This window comes from Pseudomyrmex gracilis, unplaced genomic scaffold, assembly GCF_002006095.1.
Source record: "Pseudomyrmex gracilis isolate BER0280 unplaced genomic scaffold, ASM200609v1 scaffold_19, whole genome shotgun sequence".
Taxonomy (NCBI): Eukaryota; Metazoa; Arthropoda; class Insecta; order Hymenoptera; family Formicidae; genus Pseudomyrmex; species Pseudomyrmex gracilis.
Window position 1 is genome coordinate 719,618 of NW_018020603.1, and position 25,456 is coordinate 745,073.

At 39.4% G+C, this 25,456-nt stretch overlaps 4 protein-coding genes across 8 annotated transcripts in view; 2 read left to right on the top strand and 2 right to left on the bottom strand.

The window, feature by feature from the left end:
* Nucleotides 1-26: 26 nt before the first annotated feature.
* On the bottom strand, nucleotides 27-1,030 carry LOC109851668 (ATP synthase-coupling factor 6, mitochondrial). Of its 3 annotated transcripts, none has more exons than XM_020421966.1 (4): nucleotides 930-1,030; nucleotides 546-691; nucleotides 327-457; nucleotides 27-188 (listed from the first exon to the last, which is right to left on the bottom strand). In XM_020421966.1, exons 2-4 carry the CDS (start codon nucleotides 683-685, stop codon nucleotides 169-171), a joined length of 291 nt encoding a protein of 96 aa, XP_020277555.1. In that variant the 5' UTR covers nucleotides 686-691; nucleotides 930-1,030; the 3' UTR covers nucleotides 27-168. The 3 variants fall into 3 exon arrangements, with proteins under 3 accessions (XP_020277555.1, XP_020277556.1, XP_020277554.1); XM_020421967.1 differs by having other exon boundaries at nucleotides 925-1,026; XM_020421965.1 differs by lacking the exon at nucleotides 930-1,030 and adding an exon at nucleotides 762-812.
* Nucleotides 1,031-1,392: 362 nt separating this feature from the next.
* On the top strand, nucleotides 1,393-3,915 carry LOC109851672 (eukaryotic translation initiation factor 3 subunit D). Its single transcript, XM_020421971.1, has 3 exons — nucleotides 1,393-1,697; nucleotides 1,792-1,837; nucleotides 2,335-3,915. Exons 1-3 carry the CDS (start codon nucleotides 1,521-1,523, stop codon nucleotides 3,798-3,800), a joined length of 1,689 nt encoding a protein of 562 aa, XP_020277560.1. The 5' UTR covers nucleotides 1,393-1,520; the 3' UTR covers nucleotides 3,801-3,915.
* An 84-nt stretch (nucleotides 3,916-3,999) lies between these two features.
* Nucleotides 4,000-6,868, bottom strand: LOC109851694 (probable low-specificity L-threonine aldolase 2). Its single transcript, XM_020422023.1, has 4 exons — nucleotides 6,283-6,868; nucleotides 5,368-5,485; nucleotides 5,045-5,128; nucleotides 4,000-4,926 (listed from the first exon to the last, which is right to left on the bottom strand). Exons 1-4 carry the CDS (start codon nucleotides 6,334-6,336, stop codon nucleotides 4,040-4,042), a joined length of 1,143 nt encoding a protein of 380 aa, XP_020277612.1. The 5' UTR covers nucleotides 6,337-6,868; the 3' UTR covers nucleotides 4,000-4,039.
* A 2,028-nt stretch (nucleotides 6,869-8,896) lies between these two features.
* Nucleotides 8,897-25,456, top strand: part of LOC109851692 (myosin heavy chain, non-muscle) — a 28,733-nt gene continuing 12,173 nt past the window's right edge. For 2 of the 3 annotated variants that reach the window (XM_020422020.1, XM_020422021.1), the window contains exons 1-3: nucleotides 8,898-9,596; nucleotides 24,236-24,392; nucleotides 24,609-24,727. In XM_020422020.1, coding sequence (XP_020277609.1) covers nucleotides 9,240-9,596; nucleotides 24,236-24,392; nucleotides 24,609-24,727 — 633 coding nt within the window. In that variant the 5' untranslated portion in view covers nucleotides 8,898-9,239. Of the gene's footprint in view, nucleotides 9,597-24,235; nucleotides 24,393-24,608; nucleotides 24,728-25,456 lie in introns of all 3 variants that reach the window. The other variant, XM_020422022.1, reaches the window with a different exon arrangement.

Here is a 25,456-nt window from a genome sequence, read left to right on the forward strand (position 1 = left end):
TGCTCTGAATAATTCAGGTTGATAAAAAGATTCAAATAATGTAAATATAATAATATAGTACATATATATATATTTTATATAACAAGTTGTTACAACTCAATATTTAATCATTCGTTCAATCTGTACGTAGCTCTATGTTTTATAGGACATATTGATATATGTATATATTCACAGACTTATAGGTGGATCTAAAACATGAAGTGTACAACTTATGTTATACTTGTGTCAGCTGTGTAATAAAATGTTGTACCACATTGTGAATGTACACATAATGCATCATGTAACATATATATATATATAAAATGTAACAAATAGTAATTACATACCTTGAAAAGTGAATGAAGGGAATTTTGTTGGATCTTCTCCCTTTTTAATACCATATTGTGCACCAATTTTTTCTAATTCAGCTTCTCTTTCCTTCAAAAGGTCTGGACTGGCATCAACCAATTTCCCTCCTCTTAAAATATATAATACAAATGCAAATTTATATAAATTACAATATTTATATGATCTGTAGTTTTTTTTTTTTTATGTGAGATACTTACACGCTTTTTGACTTGTATTCGCGAAGTTTGTCGAGAAAGAGTTGTTGTATGGGATCACTCGCTTTCTGCAAACCTGGGATGTTAGTAGTGATGTCGCGTTTGAAAGATTTTGACAGATTGGCAACACGTGACCTCAGCATGATTGCCTGAAAAAGTCACAAGAATTTTTATTAAATTTGTAAAACAATTTTTAATCGTTCATTGAATCTCTCTTACGTAATAAATGCAATGACATTTGTTGGTTAAGTTCATTTATATAAAACTGAGTAAGTAAATATATACACATAATCAATTAAATAAATTTAAACTCTGTCAAAAATATAACATTGTTTTTCTATCATCTTTTAATATGTCACATGTGACAAATCTTATAATATACTTGCTTTTTTTTTTTATCTAACACTCCGCTTTTCAAAACTCCAGTTTTTACGCATAAACTACGTCAAATCTACTCGATACGCAACCGTGTGAATATTTATTGCGAAGTGTCAGTAGAAACGAGTCAATATTTTTAAGCCCGTATCAAACTGCGTACGCGAATTTATTGATTGAAACTTATCCAATCGGAGCGAACTTCACTAAATTTGAGGTTGGTTTAAATATTGTTCCGATTGGTTATATTCGAATCTCAACTTCGTCCGATGTTTTAAACCCGTATTACACCGCGAATTGCGAGCGATTAAAGATTAACCAACGAGCGAGCAAGCTCCTTCGATCTGATTGGTCGATCTGCAATCATCATAATCTAATCTCCTCAACCCGTAGTGTAATACGGGCTTTAAAATGGATTTTATTTAGGGAAAAAACTAGCAATATTGCAGCGGACATTGAGCCGGCAAGATGTCGCGAGTAGAACTTCCGGTATAGTGACAATGAAGGCGTGACGGTCTCTCTCTCTGTCGTGCGGCGGTCGTCCTCTTCGACAAACGGCCGAAAGTTTTTGGTGTGCCCAAGTAATTCGGCCGGAATATTAACATGACGGAGGTCGTGGATGTGGTTGTTCTCGGTGACGTCCAAAAGGAGGCAGAAGTAGCGCACTTTCACGCACCCGCGATTCAGCACAATCCGGACGGTTGGGGCCCGTGCGAGTTGCCGGATCAGTTTAAGGACATTCCTTATCAACCATTTTCCAAGGGAGACAGGTTGGGCAAGGTGAGCAGCTCGCGTGACATGACCGCGATCTATTTCGACCGTCATCTATTTCGATGCTGAGAACGATGCTTATATTTCCTTTTATTTGTCGTAGATCTCTGACTGGACTGCGCCACCCTTCCAGGATAAGAAGTTTCCAAGTAAATATGCTCTTCTTATACGTGTATGCTTAACCTCAACTGAGTTTTTGGAATTCTTGTGATATTTTTTAAGTATCGAACATATGTTGTATTTGTGTACCCCACGTGATGATTATTGTGATAATTGATTATTACTGTAAAATTTTTTTAATGTACTTATAAATTCTATAAGCAAGGTTGTGAAATTTCTAGCAAGATATTTAACAGATATGCAACATATAATATAGTGTTAAATTTAAATTTAATCTTTTTCTATGTTTTATTTATATATATGTAATGAAATTTTATAAAATAAGTGTATAAGATGCTTATTTTAATTAGATAGTATCACTTACTTTAATTGGATAGTATTACTACTAGTTAAATATCTATAACAATAGAGTGCTTGCTTCATTATATGTTGATTAATTGTGATTGCTTAATATTTTTTTATTACAAGATAATTAATAAGTAATAATTTGTTGCGATTCCAAAAATTCATGTATTTGCTTTTACAGACAAGTATACATCACAATTTGGTACTGGCAGTCAATATGCTTACTACCATGACGAAGACGAGACTACTTTCCACTTGGTCGATACCACACGTGTGCAGAAGCCGCCGTATCAGCGCGGTCGCTTCCGTCACAACCAGCGCAATTTGCGCGGTCGTGGTGGTCAACGTGGCGGGTTGAGTCAGATGCAGCAATTAGGAAAGCTGAAATTGCGAGAACGAGAACGTAAAGGACAAGCAAAACGTTGGGGTAGACAGCAGGGTCTGCGGAATCATAAGAATCAACCACCAATTAAGATTCGAGATGCTTCCGTTACGGTGCGACCCGATTGGAGTACAATTGAGGAGATGGACTTCCCACGGCTGGCAAAGCTCTCGCTACCCGGTGTGAAAGACGGCGAAGATATAATGTGCTGCGGCTCGCTCGAGTATTACGATAAGACGTATGATCGTGTGAACGTTAAAAACGAAAAGCCGCTGCAACGAATCGATCGTATCTTCCATACGGTTACCACCACCGACGATCCGATCATTCGCAAGCTCTCGAAGACCGAGGGCAATGTGTACGCCACTGACGCGATTTTGGCCACCATCATGTGCTGCACGCGTAGCAATTATTCATGGGATATCGTTATCGAAAAAATCGGCGATAAATTGTTCTTCGACAAGCGCGACAACACCGAGTTCGATCTTCTGACGGTAAACGAGACGAGCGTTGAACCACCTCAGGACGATGGCAACTCGCTGAACTCACCGAGAAATTTAGCGCTTGAGGCCACTTTTATCAATCACAACTTCTCGCAACAAGTACTCAAGTCTAACGAGTCACGTTACAAGTTCGAAGAAGGTAATCCGTTTATCTCGGAAGAGGAGGAAAGCGATGTGGCCAGCGTGGCGTATCGTTATCGCAAATGGGATCTCAACAACGGCATCGTGCTTGTTGCTCGATGCGAACACGATGCCGTGATGCAAGGTCCCAACAACGAAATTCAGTTTTTGACGATCAAAGCTTTGAACGAATGGGATTCAAAGCTAGCTAACGGCGTCGAATGGCGTCAGAAACTCGACACACAACGTGGCGCGGTTTTGGCTAACGAATTGCGCAACAACGCGTGCAAACTCGCCAAATGGACCGTGCAGGCGTTACTGGCCGGTTCGGATCAGTTGAAATTCGGATACGTGTCGCGCGCCATAGTACGTGACTCAAGCAAACACGTAATTCTCGGCACTCAGCAGTACAAGCCAAATGAGTTCGCGACACAAATCAATCTGAACATGGACAACGCGTGGGGTATTCTGAGATGTATCATCGACATTTGTATGAAGCAGAAGGACGGCAAATACTTGATAATGAAGGATCCAAACAAGCCTATGATTCGTTTGTACGACATTCCCGATAATACTTTCGAGAGTGAGGGCGAGGAAGACGAGGACGACGATGAACCGGTTAATGATGCGTTTCAGAGTTAACGGCAACGCTTAATTACGCTTGTTAATTGGTAACTACGATTTTTTCTTGAAATTAGGAATCTGTAAAGACAAAGGTATTCTTACAAACGAAATAAAATGAGGAAATTAAACTGGATTATGCATTTGGAATTTTATTATTTTATTCATATACTACATATGTATATTTATATATATATATATATACATATGTATATGTGTATAGAAAACAATATCAATATATGTGTTAGAGAAAACAATTATCATATTTGTACACTGGGATCCAATTCTTTAATGACGTATGTTATTTTTTTTATTGCGCCATCTACCATATTATCATCGATGTCGTAATAAATAACCATTCTGAGCAAACTTTCCGTCAGAGCCATACATCTGATTATGAATCTGTCGTCTTCGTTAGAATCGTTCACTTGATGGAGTCTTTTCATTAAAGTCGCGGCGGAGATGCCGCTCTCGGAATCAACATCTACAAATATCATGTTGGATTGCACATTTTTCAGGTTTACGTTAAATATTTTGGATTTTAATTGATCGATTGATCGTGCGATCGCCAGTGCTTTTCTATGATCCTCTATTAATCGCGGCACCGTTTCTTCCAGAGCGACGAGTCCAGCCGCGGCTAGTACGCCTACTTGTCGCATCGCGCCGCCTAATACCTTGCGCCGCCTCCTCGCTTCATCGATGAAACTCTTGTTCCCGCAAAGCACCGATCCCACAGGAGCGCCTAGTCCCTTGCTCAGACAAAAAGTAACGGAGTCGAACGGCGCAGCTAGATCCTTGACCGAGATATTGGACGCAATGGAGGCGTTCCATATTCGCGCTCCGTCCAAATGCATCTTTAGATTATATTTCTTCGCCACTTTCGTCAATTCCTCGATCCACGATTGTGGTAGGATCTTGCCATTAATTGGATTCTCGACCGTGATTAGTTTTGAGATCGGCTCGTGTAATCGTTCCTTGCGAATCGCGCTATCAAGTTTCTTCAAGTCGAACGTGCCGTCTTCGTTATTGGGCAGATGATAGATGCTCGCACCCGCTATCTGCGCCGCACCAGTTTGTTCGTGAAGCATTATATGCGAACTCTCTCCGCAGTAGATTTCGCTACCGCGTACGTCGCAGTGATTCATGACTAAAAGAAAGAGAAACAAATAAATTTTATATATTTTTTTATCGAAGCGACAGATACGATTCTTTAATATTGATTGTAAGAGCGAGTGTGAAAAGTCGTTTTCTATAAATTCTCTTACTGGAAATCAGATTCCCCATTGTACCAGAACTAACAAAAAGCGCATCTTCTTTTCCAAACAACTCCGCAGCCTTCTTTTGTAATTCTGGAAAATAATACACAAAAGAATCAGCTTGCTAACAGTAAGTACAGTAAAAATAAATAAAGATAAAGAAAAGAGTAGGTAGAAAAAAACTCGCGCGTTTTAAATATAAATGAAAAACATAATCAAAGTAAAAATATAAATAAATATAAATAAAATGTTCTAGTAAACTCTACGTAAAGCCGAAAAAGGTTTTTCCAGTGTTGGTTATGCATGGATTTTGAAACGCATTGATTTTTTACTTTTCACCGTGGGATCTTCGTCAAAAACATCGTCTCCAACTTCTGCTTCAAACATGGCCTTTCTCATTGCAGCAGTTGGTTTCGTGAGCGTGTCGCTTCGTAAATCGACGATAATGGCCTAGTAATCATATACTTGAGTTAAGTAGTTCTGTAAAATTATTTGTATGCGCGTAGGTGGATATGTATGTATGTGTGTGTGTGTGTGTGTATAAATTTAATTGTTACATGTTAAACAGGAAAACTGTAATTGGAAGATGTTTTTATAATACTTCCACGAGCAACATAATAAAAAATGTGCAAATTATGGTAAACACTATTTGAGACACACAATGCGTAGATAGCGAGAATATATATCATATTGCTGTTGTTGACAAAAGCTTTATCTTTCAAAAGAACAAGTGTCAAACGCAGGCTGATTATTCTGCATGTAATATTTGTCAGCTCGCCAAAGTGGCTCACTGATGATTTTTGACAATGATTTTTGCACAGTTCACATCTCAATTGGCAAAAATTCACAAGTTGAATTTCGAATTACTGATTCATCTGTCTTAAATTCGCTAGATATGGTCCCGTTTGATAATTTTTTTTTGTAATTATTTATTTTTCTAATTTTATTCAGTTATTCGTTGAAGAAAATCCGATTAACGAATCGGAAAACGTCTGAATTGTTTTTTCAATAAAACCACAATTTTATACAATATACAACATTCTGTATACATTATTGGCTCGTATTGGTTTTTTACTTAATGTTGACATTTTCACGAACTGTCTCGCTTAACAATAATTTACATTGTTGTTTAACTTAAATTTTATTTTTATGACTTACTGCTTTTTATTTTAAGTTTTGAATAAAAATACAGAGAGAGAGAGAGAGAGAAAAAAAAATGAGAAATATGATTTTTCTTTTTTACTTACATTTTTCTTCTTCGCGTAATCGTGGATATTTTCATTCACTGCACCGTACGACATGTTTTGAGCGCGGTAGCTTGCTAACTTGTACAGAATTACTTAGTAGATATCTACTTCAACAGTAACTCAAGTCAAGGTATTCTTCTGGCATATATATATATATATATATATATATATGTATACATATATAATTGACGGTCACACGGTTGCAATTTGACTATCACACAGATAAGATACAAGATACATATGATGAAAGAAGCAATCAAAACAACATAATCATAGATGTTTGCAGATGTTTTGACACGTTCAATTTTTCATTTCGATCTTTAGATTGTTGTAACGGAAAGTTGCTGCCATAAAAAACAATAATTACACTTGCGTATATTGTATTATAATTTGACTAAACATTTATATATTTAATTAGTGAACTGTTTGTTGTGTCTTCTCAGAAAATAATCATTTCTATTCTCATCGAATTAGAAAGAAAACCTTAGATTATTAAAATTACAAATAAATATAATACAGATCAAAAATTGCGAGCAAAATTAAGGTGTTAAATACACACAGTCAAACCTCGATAACTCGAACCTTTATAACCTTTATAACTCGAAAACCTCTATAAGACGAAAGTTTTGTTTATTCTCTTCTGCTCCGCGAAAAGGAAAAAAGAACTTCGATAAGTCGAAAGCTCTACAACTCGAAGATTTTAGCTCTTCTCTTGAGATTCGAATTATCGAGGTTCGACTGTATATTTACATAAATGTATAAATACATAAATACATAAATAATATTTACATACATATATAAATAATATATTACTCTAATGTAATATATCTTTTAAAAAAATTGTATGTATATACTTAACACCTTAATTTTACTCGCCTTTTAATTGACTTCTATTATTTGTAATTCTATTGAACGAGTGTCCTATATTCTTTTTTTTTAATTATTAATAATTTTGAGTTTATAAATAAAATTTTATTGTAAAATTATTTTTAAATTATTGTCTTTATACATTAGCAAAAAGAGATACTTAATATAGTTATTTATCATATGATATTTACCATATATTTATATGTGATAAATAACCATATACATATATAATATATAAGAAAACAAAAAAAATTGTTTATTTCCAATTTGCAAAAATATTCCAAACATTGAGATATATCTGAGGACTCTGAGATAATGATACAATCTAGAGATGAATGCATGACGTGGGAAGATCTTAGAGATTACTTATTAATATATAGCCGTGGTAATGTTTCGATTGGACGCGTCGAGTGCAATGTTACGCTTTTTATGAACAGCGAACGATACGATCGAAGACTCGAGATTGCATGACACTAAAATAATCGATAGTGTCATAAGAAATGGATAAACAATTTAGTTTAGAAAAATTTATATTTTAGCGCATATATATATATATGTTGCGTCAGTGTTTCTCGATAAAATATTTTTTTTTTAACATTATCCCTCAAAAATGCAATGCTAAAAATGAAATAAAAAAAACAATAAAGATTAGATACAAATAGTATAAATGATACACGTGTGTATATTGACAAGATAATTCTACTTTTTTGAAATTTAATTTACACAATCTCTTTTAGGCTGCGTTCGGGGAGCGCGCTATCATTCGCTGTTGCATCATTCTATCTTTGTTGCTCATTACATGTAAAACAAAGATAGAATGACGCAATAGCGCTGATAGCGTGTTCCCCGAACGCAGTTCTAAAGCCCCTTGCACAATGGAAGGAATAGCGATAGCGATAGAAATAACACACAGTTTTTAACACAGAATTCCAACTCGTCGGAAATTTTATCGCTATTGCTTATTTCGATTTTTTCATCCGCATTGATACATGTGTATTTTTGTATGTTAGATTCCGCTGTGTTCCTACCTTTTTATTTTTAAATATAAACTCTTTAAAACTTTTGTTATTTCTATCGCTATCGCTATTCCGTCCATTGTGCAAGGGGCTTTAATCTCTTCCTCCTCTGAACAATCGATATATCAGACAAATCGACTGTTAGTTTCCGATCGCTCGAAAAAGCTTTGACCATCGAAAATAATCGAGATATACAAACTGATATATCGATTATATGAAGTCGAAAGAACTCGTTCCGATTCGAATTTCGCGTACAGGTCGCGCACATCCCTAGCGTTTTGGTGACATTGTTTGAAAGAGGGATTGTCATCCGAGTAGAAACCGTAGGAACACACGAAGAAAACGATTGAAAGAGAAAGAGACGTTGAATGTGGCGCGGACGACTCGAAGAATTGTAAACGGTCACGCTCGATGACAGTTGCCAACAGTTGCGATTCCGGCGTCCACGACGAAGAGAAGTGAGAACGAGCGAAGCAGAAAACAGAGCGTGAGAAGAGAAAGAAACAAGAAAAAACCAAGAACGCGCGAAATCCGCGTATTTCGATCTTTTTTACACGTGTAGCCTTACATTGCCGTTGCAATATCGTTTGAACGAGGGTGGCGTCAACTGCGGTAATCAACAACAACAGAAGATCGAACGTCGAACTACGTAGACGTTTGCTCGCGACAAAAAAAAGAAAAATTCGTGTTGCATTTCTGAGGCAGTGGTGGCGGTAGTGGCGACAAAGGTGGCAGTGGTGTTGGCGATGCCGTCGTCGCACATTCGTTTTTGACTCGCCGTTGATCGCGGATCGTGGCGACAGCTAGTAGCGGCAGTCGCCGTCGCACGTCGTCGTTTGGGCTCGGTCGGAGATTATCGGTTGCGTGTCGCGATACGCGTGGTACAAAACGGGATAGTTTTGTTGTAGTAGCGAGGAGAGACGGACGGAGGACGCTGGTTTGGTGCGTGAGGAAAATAAAATTTAAGGGCACGGAGAGAGAACGCAAAGAGGAAAACGAGAGAAGAGAAGAAGCAGCAACGGCCGCAGCAGCAGCAGCAGCAGCTTTGCCGCGTCGTGTGTGCGCTAAACAAAGATGGCGGACTTGGACTCGAGGGTAGACCGGTCCGATCCTGAACTGCGCTTCTTGTCGGTGGACAGGAACAGTTTCAACGATCCGGCCACTCAAGCGGAATGGACGCAAAAGAAGCTGGTTTGGGTGCCGCACGAGACCCAGGGCTTCGTCGCCGCTGGCATCAAGGGCGAGCGCGGCGACGAGGTCGAGGTGGAGATCGCCGAGACCGGCAAACGTGTGCTCGTCGCGAAGGACGACATACAGAAGATGAATCCGCCCAAATTTGACAAGGTCGAGGACATGGCGGAGCTCACCTGCTTGAACGAGGCCTCCGTTCTGCATAACCTCAAGGACCGGTACTATTCCGGACTGATTTACGTGAGTGCAATGTCGGTTTTGTCCGCAAATCTCTTTCCTGTCCGACACACGTCGGCACCTCGGCGCTTGTTTCCCGGTGCGCGATCGAAGCGTTTTTTTTCGTCAATTTTATCTCACGGTACACGATGAGTCCTATGTTAGCAGCATTCGAATGATGGTAGATTATTTAAATCCTTGCTTCTCGTTTGATTTCGGAGCGTGGTGCGACGCACGTTACGCCCGCCGTGCTAACCCAATTCCCCTTCTCAATTCGCACCGCGGGTCGGTTGGCCACCGGGTCTCGTGTTTCAAGAAGTTCAAAATTGTCTAACTTGCTATTAAAAGACTCGAGACTCAATACACGCAATTTGAAAGACAAATAAAATTTAATATCTATCGACCGTGAAATGATTGACAACGCGTCAAAAATCGAAACTCGAAGAGACTCATCGTGGACTGAGAGTAACCAAAATAACTATGAAAAATGAATTTATCTCGAATATCACATTTAAACACTTATCTCTCTACTTTGAACCATCCGAGTTTTTATCACGTATTGTATACCTGCTATTTAGAATGAGCAATTCTTGTGATTTTCTAAATTTTCTAAATTAGCAGAAATGTTTTTTTTTTTTTTTTTTTAAGACCACTGTGAAATTCGGCATTATCTCAGTGAAAGCGGCTGCGCGATACAGGTGCAAATGCCAGATGCGTACCGGCCCTTCCATGTGAACGCAATTCCCCCTAGGGCCAGTTTTGTTCGATGTCGGTTAACTCTAACCTCAGTTCAAATTGTTTGTCTCTTTTTTTTTTTTTTGAGCAAGAATTTAGAAAATCATCATAGTGGAATTAGTAGATGAATTTCGTTTTGAGTCAGATCAGGTCGGTCCGTTTGAGGATTGACGTGGTGCTACAAACAAACTGTCTTTAAATATTTATTCTTTCCTCGCGTATCGCAGCTACGACTTTGAAGAAGGTTAGAACTTTGTATTTTAATGAGGCTCTTTGAATAACTCCGACTGAGATGAAACATATCTAACCCTTTGGAGGGCCGGATTGGCCCTCACATATGGGCCACCAACAGACTTAGCTACATTTAGTAGTTACAGTATGTGAATACATTTTTTCCGTGAAAAAAGTTTCAGATTTCAATGGAAAAATAAATCGGCTCTCTCACACATCGGGTCTCAAAATGAGAGAGAGATTAGAGTCGACAAATTGGAAAACGCAAATCGTGTCGCGAGATTAACATGTACGTCGCGATGCGAAGCACCGGTGAGTCATCGTGTCAGTACAAGCTTGACTTCGAATTCGAGTTGGCGTTAGTAATTCGTGACCGTTTAACGTTAATCAGAACCAGAGAAGTTTTTTTTGCATGAGATTTTCGGCCATTCTCTCGAATGCCGGCTTCAAAATATTTACAAGACTGCGGTACAAACGCGTGATGCAAAAACGCGCCAGAAGCTACTGCGTCAGAATTCTTGTTATGTTTACGTGTGTTTAAAGAAACATTTTCGCGTTAATTATAAAAACAAAAAACAAAATGTACAAAATTAAAAAAAAGATCTATGACTTGAAGAAAGAGCAGCCTTAATTTATTTATTACTGACATTATGTTTTTTTGTTTTTTGTTATTGCCGAGTGAACTGACACCCACCTTGTTACGAAAAAAAAACAACGTCTCACATCCTCGAGAAATTGGTCTTATTCCGGCCAACGAGAAAGAAAGAGAAAAGGAGAAAGAGAAAGAGAGAAACCCGCGTATGACTCTCTTTCGCTCGTAAGGCGAGAACTAAAGATAGCACTCTCGGTTCACTATGGCTCTTGCTCGTCCTCGTCTGGAATTAATCCGTGCGCGAGATATATCGGAAATGTCGGGAGACCGAAAGAGACGAAGAGAGAGAAAGAGAGCGAGAGAGAAAGGCGCGTGCGACGCGAATGTTTCTGATCGAGAAAAGACGACCGTATCGCTACGATTTAGATACCTGCAATATTTGCGTTGCAATTTAGCACCCGCTGAACATTCCTCGATTTCGACCTTCGAAATTTTATTTCACGAGTTTCTGAATGTGATGTGTTTCATCGCTCAAATTAAATATCGTCTTTTTTTTTTTCCCATGTCTTCAGAATTATACGTGCGTTACGATGTAACGTTCGGATTTCATTGAGCAAAAAAATTACATGTGAGATATGCGATGCGAAGTGCCGATAAGGTAATGAACTATCGTAAGAAAATACCGTGAAGAAAGTTGTTTTGCAAGAGATAATTGCAGTGTGGGAAGTGAAAAATGCTCGTCTTACATGCCTCTGCTTGCAGGTCTGAACCAGGTCTGGTGTTCGAGACTTGATATCAAGCAAAAAGCCGCTTGTAAATTTCCAATACAAATTAAATTTTAGGATCGGAAGAGAATATATAATATCTTCAAAGTTTATGTAGATACAAATTTATTTTGTTCTGTGGTTCTCCACGATGGTGGTCTTGATGAAATTAAATAAAGAAAGCGCATTAATTCCTAAGATCAAGGACGAAACTCGTCGCGATCAGGTATATCGCCCGAGTCGCCAAACAAAAAAAACAAAACCAAAAAAAAAATGGGCGGTGCCGATGGTCACACCGATTCCTCGAGCCGACGTGTCGCGCCTACGTATTAAGAGAGAACGCTTTTCCTTGATGCTCTTTGCTTATCGCCGAGTGATAAGAACCTAGCCCTATCTCAATCCGAGTGGAGTATGTGACTCACACTAATTTTGATTACATTTCGAGCGCGGTAGACGATTGGCTCGTCTCTCTCTTGACTTTGATCTACGTAAGTGAAAACAATTATCGAATTTTCGAACTTCTTCAGATTCTCAAATGCCGTTGCAAATATCGTTGCAAATGTCAAAGTGAGCGAATTTGAAACGTCAGACAAAAATTTTAAAAAGTTATGTTTTTGTAAATTATATAAATATAAATATTACAGGAATAATTTGTGCAATCGAGTGCCGCTGCCGCGTAGATTTTTCAAATGCGTGTGATGTCACGAATTATATAGGCTCACATTACATTTCTCGGATCGTTATCTATATTGATATGTTTGTCTACAATGTGGTCACTTAAAAGTTACTTTAAAACGTGTTTTAAATAAAATGATGAATTTTCCACGTTATTTTCGATTAAGAAGAAACAAGAATAGCTTTGAAAAAGAGAGAGATCGAACAAAATTGTCAATGATTGCAAGTAAATACAGATGGTTTTATTCAAAAGATAGCATAACACACAAGCAATTTATATACATTCTTCACAAAGAATGACGTTGGAAACATTTAATCGGAATGTCTTATCACATTGGACTTTTCAGCTTATACCTTGCATTGTCTTCAAAACAAGTTTATTATATCATAGCGACGGAAAGTCAATTAAATAAATAAACCTCAAATCAATAACTTTAATTAAGAGTTCCTAGAAGATTATCTTTTCGGATGATGTATGAGTCATTTTATTGGCTACAAGAATATTTGAAGATAAACTTAGAATTACGATTTTTGTTGTTGGGATAAACTTAGAATTACGATTTTTGTTGTTGGTTAGGCTTAAGGACAGCCTCGTAAGTTAATGCCTGGCTATTTAAAGCGCCTTCTTTTCGAGTAAATTTCTTTGTTTAATTTACGTTTTTTAACGCAAAGTTATCGTTACTATCTTCTCTGTAGAGGGCCGGCATTTTTTCATTGAAATCTTAAACATTTTTTCACATAAAATTCATGCACACATGTAATCTACAGTTATGGATCATGCAGTTGCTAAGTCTGTTGCTGGCCCATATGTGGGCCAGTTCGGCCCTCTACAGGTTTAAATATAAAATTCAATCATGAATACACATCCGGCCTTAGTCACGTCATAAAAACAAGTACGTTGTACGTGGAACAAATTTTGCTCGGCCAGTTTTGTTTTCTGTGTACGAATTAAAAACAAAAAAAATCCCATGCAGTCTTTCGCAATGAATTTTCCGTGTCTCGCAAATTCTCTTGTACTACCACCACCGTTTTTGTGTTTCCTCCCTGCTACCAAGAAAGTATTTAACGATAGTCGCGTTCGATAAGATAGCGAGTCGTGCAGCTGTTCTCACATACGCTTATACGAGCGGTGTAGTTTTACAAACAGCGCATTAAAGAGACACCTTTGCTAACCGGATGACGAGTAGATGTCTTCGCTTCTCAACAATAAAAAATTTGATTGCCGTTGCGATTGTTTGCCGTTCGGGCGTTTACACGCGTAAACGCCCACACGCGTAAACGAAATAAAACGGAGTCAAAATTTGAAACGCGTTAAACGGATTATTACAATTAGATGTGTTGCACCTTTCAGAAATTACTCTAATTGATGAGATTCTTGAACGCGTCTGGACGATGTCCAGGACATGACATTTTCAGAGGAAACGCGTAGTGACTTCTCGGACATCCCGTATGTGGACGACTTTGGGTGTTAAAAAAAATGCGCGTCATGTGGGGCATTATTGAAGGCCAGCACGGGGTTAAATGCAATCGCGCGAAGGCATTTTGTGTGTGTTTTTTTTATCACTGGTTTTATCGCTGGTGTAAGAATGTCGTCGAAACGTCGCGCGCGTATCCCACATCCCGTTGATGAATTTGTCACACCACAACCGAACGGATGTTTGTTAGGGATTTGGCTTGAAATTTATGTTAGAAATTCCACGCGGACTTCGTCATAACTTATCGTCGGTTTAAGCGAGCGTACATTGTTTGGACAAGAGATACTCGGAATTTCGACATGATATTACCAAACTGTACGTTGTTCGTTCGTTGATGTTGTTTGCGGTGCGCTATATCGTGAAGAAAATTGCATAGTACAAGAAGTACGCGAGAACATCGCAACTGAACATTGTTCAAATAAACTTGTACGATTGAAATCTCTTGCGATCTGATTCACGTGTTTCGATATCAACCGCATGCGATTAAATCTAGAGCGACAAATAATCCATAAATGAAGAGAAGTATTTTAATAGCACACAGTTTTAATTAGATACATTGCTTGTACACACATTTGTTTAGCATGAATTATATTATTTGAATTATATTATTTGCAAACAAAACCAAACCATTACGTTATCGACGGAATGCAAAACAACTTGAAAACCTCAGCAACAATAATTCTCTAGAACTCTATTTTTCTCTCTCTCTCTTTCTATCTCTCAGTTTTTTCTTTACCTGGTCTTGTGGAATGAGAGTCGATGCTCGTCGTGACTCACGCGTGACTGATTCGGTAAACGCGACTTCAAAGGTAGACAGAGTCCGATGACGGTCTTCGTGGATAAGGTGAGAAAGCGACAGCGCGGAGAGAGGTAAAGTGACAGAGAGCACACGGGGAAAGGGAGAGTAACGAGGTAAAGGCGGAGGAAGGTTGGGATATTCGTTCGGGAGGTCGTGCCGGAGAACTGAACGGAGACCGATCCTGAGACCCGCCATCTTGATAGTTCGACAGTCACCTTGGCGAAATGTAGCTTACCGTTTCAAATCGAGGCTTTCGTTCGCCAAAAGAGTCTCTTGGGCTCCACCAAATCGCTCATTTGTCTAACAGTGTAACTTCGATTTTTTCTCGAGGAGAAAATTAATTCCACTGATTATTTTTCAACTTGTGACACTGAAGAGTCGTGATCTATAAATTTGAATTGTTTTTTTTTTTTTTTACTTTTTCCTAATTTTGTCATTTTGCATTTTCCTCGTTGTTGACTGACAATAATAGTTAATCCACGTCGGGGAAAACGCAGAGGCATCGTTCGACAAGTTTTGACTCCTAATCGACCTGCTCATAACTGGAATTCGCAATGTCGAGAGATCGGCACGATCACGCCGAGGTCTCTTCGCTTCGCGGCATCTGGCACCCGATTACTGCGTGCATCAGTATTCGCGGCGCACGGCTTGTAGTAGCCGCACGCGGAATCTCTTTTACGTCCTGCGGCGGAGATACCGCGTGAACAGTAACATTTCGGAATTCACGCGGAATTCTCGCCTCGGCCGTTTCAGGGCCGCCGCTCAGCTTAGGCATGATCGACACGCGTTTGTTACGCCATTCGCTTTCGATATGTAACGTACATATATATAGTCCCGCATTGGCAGCGCAAAAGCACGAACATGAGCAACAAAAAGAGATCGATTTCGCAAACGATGAAGAATTATCAAAATTTAAAACTATTCGATAGATTGATAAGTAAACGAAAAGGTAAACGAAAAAGTAAACAACAATTTATCGGGTTGAAACTTATTTATTTCTGTGTGAATAGTCGGACTTCTGTATCGATATATTTTTGACCAGCACTTCTCGAGAGCGCTTTAGTAGAACGATTTCTCAAACTCTTCAAAATAGCCCCATTTGTGGTATCGATGACTTAATTGATGCTGGAAAATTTCTTATTATCCGCCTATTTGTTTTATTTTTTCAAAAAATAAATAGACATTGCACGGTGCCACATTTAACGATTAAGGCAACGATTCAAAGCCCGGCTCGTACATTTTTGCTGTTTCAACAATTATAAACTGGTGTATTGGCAAAAATCACTGAGAACGTTTACTCTGACACGCTGTCGCACAGACATTATCGCACTCTATGTGCGATAATGAAGGTTTGACATTTATTTCTTCGAAGAATAAAACTTGTCAACGACAGATACATTGTGATTAACTACCGTCGTTTCTCTCGAGTAACTTTATCAATCGCTCGTGTGTGTAAAATTATACAACATGAACGCGCGCGCTGTGTAAAGCGGACGTGCGAACGACAGTGCGATTTTTCGCGAGGTCAAAGAGGCGCAAAAGCTTCTGCGTGTTCAGCAGTTTTTCAACAATTTTGTTGCCAGGCGAGTCATTAATACCGTGAAAAAAAAAAAACCGTCGCTCTTACGCAATGCTCTTACGCACATGTATACGTCGTTATTCCGATCCCGTATATGGCGCGAATCCGATTGATTTTACTCGTCGCATACCATATATGGACCGTATCTGGACTGTAACGGTCCGGACTGTGTGAGCTACCGCGTGGTAGTTTACTCCAAGCTGGAGCGCTTATCTCTCGTATTCATCTCTGCTTCTTGTGTTTTCGCAAAGTCGGTTGTTATTGTCGCGCATGAATCGCATGCGTTCGCGAGAAGAAAGCTTCGTGACCGCACACGCATTCAGATCTCATGCGGCACACTGCAATCGAAGATTGAACGAACGGAGAAATGTCCTGAAAAATAAAAAACTAAACAAAAAAAATAAATAAATAAGGGAAAATAAAATAGATACTTCTTATGTAGTATGTTATTCAAATTGAATTCAGTATTCAAATTATGTATAATAATTTGTGCGTTTAAAAATTATATTTTGCGCACGTACATGCAGCACGTGGCTCACATTGATCGAAAAACTCTTTGCTCGTTTGATATAAGCTTAAATTTTTTGTTTGTAATTCAGGCAGGTAAAAAATTGCGTTTTTTTGTTTTACTACAAGTCATTCGAACGTTGAGAACAATTTACCTGGTGTCTCGATAAGGCCCGAATTGATAAGGCGTCCGCATGGAATGCGGGAGATCCGGGTTCTACTCCCGACCTTGTCTTTCGCAATGGATTTTTTTAAATTTCATAGGGGTAATTCAAATACACATATGCGATGCAAAACAAGCATCCAATATGAATTTTCGAATTGAATTCAGTTCAAAAAGAAAAATAAATAAGAATCATCATCAATCTCACAATCATAATAATTCGCTTCGTCTTTCGTTCCTGTCTTCGTTGGCCGAGTATCGATCTTCGATACGCAATCGCTATGCAATCGCAATCTCCGATATGTAATACGACACGGCAGTTAAGCGGATTTCAAACAGCCGTTCACTGGCCAATTATTTGCCGAAGCAAAGATAAATATCGTTGCCGATAGCCGTGACGTAATTCCAATTGTTGTCAATGTATAATAACCGCGTGTGTGCGCTCCGCTCTTTTGTGTGATATCTGACAAAGTGAGTTATACGTCGCAATTTACATGACAAATTGTGTCGGAATGTATAATACAAAATTGTGTGTGATGTCACAAAAAAATAATAACGTCGCGCGTTGTATCATGCGTTGCTTCATTTGCAACCGATCGCGTCAATCGACGTTTGTTCGAGTTAACGCGTCGCTTTCAACTTGGGCATCGCGTTTAATATTCGTCATATGTAAGTGCATTCGCGATGTGTCCGAATATTTGGCGGTTGAGGGCATCGTCTGGAGAGCTGCCGGAGACATTCGCTCGAAATAAATATTCGCCAACGCGTTTGACGTTTCTCGTTCGTCGATGAGATGAATGTACAACGCGATGAGATGCATCGAAACTTGCACGCGACGCGCAACGTGGCTCCATTTCTCGCGTAAACGCGCTGCGGTATGTGTGTGTGTGTGTGTGTGTGCGTGCGTGTGCTCGACACATGAATGCACACGGCATGCATAGAGCCGGTTTTAATACATAGATAAACGCGCCCAACGTTCCCGTCTCGGGAGTCATTACAGCAAACGCGACGGTACCATTTTTAGAAAGTCGGCTAGAGAGGCAAAGAGGCGAGATTTCGTTCTCTCAAAGGCCGGTTTAAATGCGATGCGCCTTTAAATTGCATAACAAGGGATTGGCCTGGTTTTTATGTAGTGTGACAGCTCCAATTTGTAAGCGTCAGTCAGCGACCAACTTCTGGGAAAGAAGCTAACGTGTGTCGAAGATAAAAATTGCAACCGATAATCTGCTTAAAACACGTTTAAGCGTACTAAATTTAGTGAACGATCCTAAGCAATCTTCACGAGACACAAATTATTTAACCAGCAAAAAGAATCTTTCGGCCAATGTGGGCTAATGTTACCGAACGTACTAATATATATTTTTAAAAGTGTAAATTATTACACATAACACAAATTTACACTTTTACATATTTTTTTTCCCAATTAAATTCGATTCGTAAATTGAAATTGGTTTCTTGCTTTGCGTCACACGCAAATCAATTATCCATTTTTTATTCTCTCTATGAAATTTGAAAGTCCATTGCGGGAAAAACATCTGAACAAGGAAGTGTACGGTCTGTCAAAGAAGAACGTGTAATCGGTTTAATTTGTAGAAAAATTTATTTTATATAAAATATTAATATTGAGTTTTATATATTATATAAACTCTAAACACATGTCCATTTTTCTCAATTGAAACTAAACCAACTACTGCTTTCGTATTAATAATACGTCCAGAGTGTTAAATCGCTGTTCTTTGTTTATATGACGTGTCACCGGCATTTTCGAACATTTGCGAGGACGTTTAATTTACAGTCTGTCAAAAAAGAAACGCGATAAGTTTAATTTATAACAGACTATACATCCAGCACACGAGCTCACATTGATCGAGAAACTCTTTGCTATTTTGATGTTACAGGAGTTTAAATTTGTTTGCAAATTATTTATTTTGTTCTACAAGTCAAAATTTTTTATCTGCGTAATAATAAAAAAAAAAAAAATAAAATGCGCGTTTAGAGTGAGAGAAAAGAAACTTCTGTGAAGGAATCACAGAATTGAAAAATGAGAAACACGTTGGAGTAACAAGCACGTAACAAACTTACAACGATTAGCAATAAACTGTGCTAATCTCACAGATGACTGAACGCTTGCGGTTCCGTCATCGTGGAATTTACGTCTTGTTTCGCAGACTGCAATCTTCCCGTTATAATAATAATAATAGCGTAAGAAGTCGATCTAATGTTCTTCTACAAAAACAAAAAAACAAAAAAAAAAAAAAAAAAAAAAAAAAAAAAAAAAAAAAAAAAAAAAAAAAAAAAAAAAAAACAAAAAAACAAAAAAAAAAAAACAGCGATAAGCAAAACGAAACACGCGATGTACACCGTGTGTGCGCTAATGATGAGTTTATGTTAATTTCACCGATAATTTCGAGCGCGCGTTTTCGCGCGATTTCGTCACGAGATAGGTTTTACGATGTTGTTTCGCGGCGTCGCAACTTTGACCCGTAAATAATAAAGCGTACCGCTTCCAATCACGCTTTTACCGTTCGTTACAAATTGCACTTGATCACGCGCATGCCTTCTCGCGCGAGAGAGCCGGAGAATCGAGACTTTCGATCTTGTCTGGAATCGAGGGCGATCGCGCGGATACGCGGTCAGATGTGCGAGCTACGGGACGAAAAAAAAAGAAAAAAAAAGCAAAAGAGAAAGAGATGAGGGAGAACGAGAAGAGGGAGGGAGAAAACGAAGGCGAGCGCAAAAAGGTAAAGACGAGTCCTTATAAGGACGAGCGTCCTTAACCCGCTTAAATCGCGGGTCTCTTAAAGACGCGACGGCAAAACGATCGCCGAGCGACCGGTAACGGGTCGCTGCGGCAAGTACGATGCCTTTTACGGTCGTCGTCCCGCATTCATGCTCGTTACTACGGCATCCGAAAGAAAATCTTGACGTAGGGGGGGCGCCCTGTAAAAAACGATCCGGCGATGTCCTTATAATAGAAAACGCGAGGTGAAGCGCGCGCGCGCGCGCCGCGCTACTAAACGCCGCGAGTTGTGACGCATCGTTGCGTTTTGTCGGTGCGTAGAAAGGTGATTCACACCGAGAGATACGGCACACAACTTTGATAGTCGATTCGTGACATTGCGAACAAATCTGATTCTGAATCACATGTGGATACAAGGGATTTGATCGTAATTGCTAGTTTTAAACAACTGACAACGAAAATTAATTTGCACATTATCGTTTCTCCGTGAGAAAAATTTTAATAAAATATATGAATGTTTCGTTATATATTTATTGTGTGCTTTTCAAACAATCGACTAAATAATAATAATTTTCACGCGCGAGAACAACGTTTCTCATCCACAACACACTACGGCATTTTCTAAAACGCCATTTTCGATCGCCGTTGGATTTCCATCAAAATCATTCCTTCGGCAAATTCTATCGACAGGACGTCTTCGCGCGTACATCTCAAAAGAAGAGAACTTACCTTATCCTTGCGGCGAGAGATGTCGGCTCCGTGAGATGTAACGCGTGTAGCGATCGCGCCCGGCTTGCCGATTTGCTTAGAAGAATCCTACCGTCACGTCGCGTCGGCGAGATATAAACAGGAATGTTGGACAGGGTCGATGACACCCGGGCGAGCACCCGGGGACCGGTTTTTCGAGGACCTTCGTCGCACAATCCTGCTTGGAAAAAGTGGACAAAGGCGCGTTTCCGTTTCGCCTTCACGACAGAATTTCGTGAAAAGCGTCGCGTCAGTTAATTTGCACGGTCGTTAACTACTCGAGGGATACATGTGTAAGAGTGGTTACGAAGGAAGTGCATTTTTGACAAAACGCACGCACACATTGAGAATCGCGCGTAAAGAAACGAACCGCCGAGGTACGATGTGAATGAGAAAATAATATAATTAGACATATATATATTAAATTGTTTACTTTTTTGGAGAATCGTATATCTCTCGGTGTTCAAATCGCGTGGAGAAAGCTCGCGGCAATAACACACACGACGGTTTCTGATGAAAGAAGCAACACATACCGCGTCGCACAAGACAAGCGTAACGTTTCCACAAACGTTAGTTGAAATCAACCGAGCCGTTATTTGTTTCCCGCAAGCAATGCGTTTAAACGCGGGGGAAACAAGTTTGAACCTCGGTTAAAACTCAACGACCGATGCTTAACGGACCATAATGGGAAAAGTTACGAAAGTACACGAGTAAATTAACGTGGAAATCACCGCGCGGAGAATAAATAAACCCGACACCGGTTCCGGGTGGCTTCTTCCACGAAGGATGACGCGGGTAGCGCCCGGAGTGCGAATCCGCCCGGGGAAAGCGAAGAAACGTGCGTGTGTGTGAATCACGCTGTAGAGAGTCAGCAGCTCTGGATGCGCACACAACAACGTACACGCACACGGAGTCTCTCGGCGATGACTCGCCGCGAGAAGTTTTGAAAGTCGGTGTACGACACGCATGATGATGCGGGAATATCCCGGAGGATGATGTGTAATGTCGAAAAAATGTCGACTGGGGCTAAAAAAAAAAAAAAAAAGAGAAAGAAAGAAAGAAAAACCGGTCCGGATTAGAACCCGATAGCTGACGAGATACGACGAGAGGATCCAAACGATCTACGCCGAGTTTATTGTTCGGCGGTTCTAATGATGATGTTGAATATATCGAGTGGACTCGCGCAATTAAGCGCGCGTCATCGTAGCGGCATTTAACGGAAAGGTAAGATAAGAGAGCGGGAGGGAGCGCGTTTATTAACACCTACGCGCAACCGCTTGTCTCCCGCTTTTTTTCGTCGGCCGATGCTCGAGGAGTATATCGCTTGCAACCGTTGCGCGACGATATCAAATGTTGGATGTTTTTTTTTTTTTTTTTTTTAACGCGTAAACAACGATAATAATTCACGTATACGCGTTGGCGGTGAATTTATTTCTCTCTCGGTATGAAATGTGTACGATGCGCGTGATGAATGATGATACGTATTGCTGTAAGTCGATCATATTGCGTACAGAACAAACTACCAGATGTGTTTCATTATTACTGTCGAGAGATATCAAAGAATGTGTACCGTACAGGACGAGATTGATAAGTATCTTAAAAGTAATAATAACGCGACGAAAGTAGTCGTTTTACGGCATCGATGACTTTATTGCTGAAAAACTTCTCTTCTCATCGAGTCGTTTGTTCAGATTCGGAAATAAATGATAATCGCCATATTTAGCGAGTAACGCGAATGTGAGACGACAATTCGAAACCTAACTTGAAAATTGTAGCCATTGCAACCATTGGAGTGCGAGCTGGTCAATAATCATTGAAAACGTCTACTTTGCCGAACTGTCACGAACACTCTACGTGCGATAATGAACCAACGTTGATATTTGTTCTTCTGAAGGATTAAACTTGTCAACAACAATATGACACCACTCGCTATTTACGTATCGTTTCTAATCAATCTTTTCTCGTATGTATAAAATTTTTATAAAAAGAGAGAGAGACAGTGAGGAAAATGATGGATTTATTCAATAAGCAACTCTATGAGTGAAAGTTCATATAAACACAGCGATTGGACGAGACGCAACGATTCTGGAAAAATTTATATGTAAAACGTCATCTGTCTACGAGACAACTTTGAACGTGCCATGTGGCGTGGACTCGCTCACCCGCTGATAAAAGGTTAAATAACTTTGCTCTGTTTTGATATCGCGCTCGAGAGATTAAATATTCTTTTGTTTTACATTAACATAAAAGTCTATCTGCCGCTATACACGCAAAGACATTTATTTTGTCTTGGGGTGACGAGAAAAACATTCATCTTTGTAGTGGTGACGAGAAGCAATCTTTACGTAGCGATAAACAATTTTTGATTTGACATATTGCGCGTTTACCAAGCTCATTAATTTTCTCTAAGCCTGTTATGCGAATTATAATGCATACATATAAAAAGCATCTTACGTTTTATGTGGATTTAGTTTTAACCTGTCATTCTCAAAGTGCGAGTTACGTATCGATAATCGTATTTCGATTAAAGTGCGCTCGTAAATCAACCAAGATGATGATTTTTCTTTGTTTTTATAATCAAAGTCAATATCCGTTGATCATCCGGTGGATAAGATCGTATCTTATCGCAAAACTCTTAAGAACGTTTCGAGACAATGATACGCGTTTTAAAAGTAAATTTATCTCAAAAAATAAGGAAGCCCACACAATATGATAACATCGCTGTAAAACCTCTAGAATTAAGAGAGTCTTACAATAAAAGCAAATAGGTTTTCAATATTTTATTTCAGTATTTTATTTATTTTACTTTTATCTATCGAGAAAGCGACGTTATCTGACGGTTAAAAGTACATGTTACGATATTACAAATATAAAAATCAATTTTTATAATTGTTTATTTTTCTCGGTTCTCGGTTTCTCACAGCCGATAGGATATATATATACTTTTGACTCGCTTCGACTCCTCCGTGCGATGTGGTTACGAGCGCGAGAGTCAAGGCTCTCGGTTTCAGGACCACCGGTCGTGTACGAGGCGCAACGTTATCCCGCGTGTACACGCGTATCGGCTCGGAGAAAATGTGCCAACGAGAAAACGAACAAACGACCGAACGAGAAAGGGAGAGCAACGGAGGTAGAAGACGCTGGAGAACGGCGAGAGCCACAGAGAAGTTGTATATCTCGATCTCTTTCTCTCGCTTCGGATCTTATGTGCCTCGCTCGCAAAACCAGCGTGGCATAGTGAACGTGACGTCATCGATCGGACATTCCAGCGTTGCTTTACAACATGTTCGTACTCCTCGCGCCATCGCGAGAGAATTCTAGGAATGTTCATTGGTGTCAGATCGGAAACAATGCCGAAACAATTAGGTCACACGATTAAGAGTCAACGCTTTCGTTTTTAATCGGCAAAGAGAACGGCTTCAGGAAGACACAAATGTGAATGAAGCCATAGATTAATGATTAATGAATAAAGATGAAAACTAATTCTTCCGATTTTGTATTTATTGACGAAAACGCTTCGATCAGCTCTGTGTGTGTCTACATACATATATATATAATTTATATATTCTATAAATATTTTCGGGTAAATATAAATAAGAGAGAGAGAGAGAAACGCTTGTGGAATAGTCGAAATAATAAAAATCATCTCTTTGCAGACATATTCTGGCCTCTTCTGCGTCGTAGTAAACCCCTACAAGAGACTGCCAATATACACAGAAAAGATCATGGAAAGGTACAAAGGTATCAAGAGACACGAGGTGCCGCCGCACGTTTTTGCTATTACCGATACGGCTTATCGTTCAATGTTGCAAGGTAACGACGCAATGACACATTTTTTCTAACATACGAAGAGTCCATTATTAACTAGCGAATATGTTACATTCTGATAATTTAAAAAAAAAAAAATGCGACAAAAATATTTTTTATTGAAACAGAAATTGTAAGAATAAATATTTATTCTATGCTCAAAAGATAAAAAAATTAAAACTAGTAGTCTGTGTAAAAGTTATCGCTATTTTATATTTGCAGATCGCGAAGACCAGTCGATTTTGTGCACTGGCGAGTCCGGAGCCGGCAAAACCGAAAACACGAAGAAAGTGATTCAATATTTGGCCTACGTGGCCGCGTCGAAACCCAAGTCCAACGCGGTAAGTTAACGCGCTCGTCGATTAGCGGTTTTTCCGCCGCGCGGAGCGAATCCATTGTAGCCTCACGTAAACGCTCGCCCGGCGAAGACACGCGCGCTCTCGCGATGAATTGAACCGGCCGCAGTTTATAAGAGCCATTTAACCTCTCGATACTCCGCAAGAAATCTCGTTCCCGTAAACACAAACGCTAATTCTTGACAGTTTCCTGAAGCGTGCGAGCGAGCGATTCTCAATCTCGCGTGTAAAAAGACGCGTTTTATTCGATATCAGAAAAACGATTGCGATCCACATCCAGGCAATTGTGGTCACACGTGTAGATAAGCGTCTTTTAACGATCAATGTCGTAAAGTTAATGACCAGTCAATGATCGAACGGACACAATAACAACATAACAAGAAACCGCCACAAATGATGCGTTACACAAGTAAATAGATTTAATCACAAGGGAGTGTCGCGATGGTGTACGATTACAATGGGTCGGCCATGAGCGTGTTTAGCCAATTATTTGGCGCGATCTTTGTTCTTCTCGGACGCGTCGTGAAACATTATTCCACGGGTTTTAAGTCAAGCAACAGCAGAAAGATCAGATTACGTTGGTTAATGTACGATGACTAAAAATGTCGAAATCTCGATCGAGTCGAGACGTGAGTGCTTACCGCAAAATCGCGTTGGTTTTCTGGTTTTTTTTTTTTTTTTTTTTTTTTTATACACGTAGCAAAAAATAATCAA

What these genes read in the sequence shown, in the direction of transcription:
- LOC109851668 (XM_020421965.1), bottom strand. Translation starts at nt 797, where the DNA reads ATGAACTTAACCAACAAATGTCATTGCATTTATTAC. An exon ending in AATGTCATTGCATTTATTAC is followed by an intron (nt 692 to 761) that starts GTAAGAGAGATT and finishes TGACTTTTTCAG; the next exon opens with GCAATCATGCTGAGGTCACG. An exon ending in CCCTTCATTCACTTTTCAAG is followed by an intron (nt 189 to 326) that starts GTATGTAATTAC and finishes TTCATGTTTTAG; the next exon opens with ATCCACCTATAAGTCTGTGA.
- LOC109851672 (XM_020421971.1), top strand. Translation starts at nt 1,521, where the DNA reads ATGACGGAGGTCGTGGATGTGGTTGTTCTCGGTGACGTCCAAAAGGAG. An exon ending in AGGGAGACAGGTTGGGCAAG is followed by an intron (nt 1,698 to 1,791) that starts GTGAGCAGCTCG and finishes TATTTGTCGTAG; the next exon opens with ATCTCTGACTGGACTGCGCC. An exon ending in CCAGGATAAGAAGTTTCCAA is followed by an intron (nt 1,838 to 2,334) that starts GTAAATATGCTC and finishes TTGCTTTTACAG; the next exon opens with ACAAGTATACATCACAATTT.
- LOC109851694 (XM_020422023.1), bottom strand. Translation starts at nt 6,336, where the DNA reads ATGTCGTACGGTGCAGTGAATGAAAATATCCACGATTACGCGAAGAAG. An exon ending in CGAAGATCCCACGGTGAAAA is followed by an intron (nt 5,129 to 5,367) that starts GTAAAAAATCAA and finishes ATTATTTTCCAG; the next exon opens with AATTACAAAAGAAGGCTGCG. An exon ending in AATGGGGAATCTGATTTCCA is followed by an intron (nt 4,927 to 5,044) that starts GTAAGAGAATTT and finishes TCTTTCTTTTAG; the next exon opens with TCATGAATCACTGCGACGTA.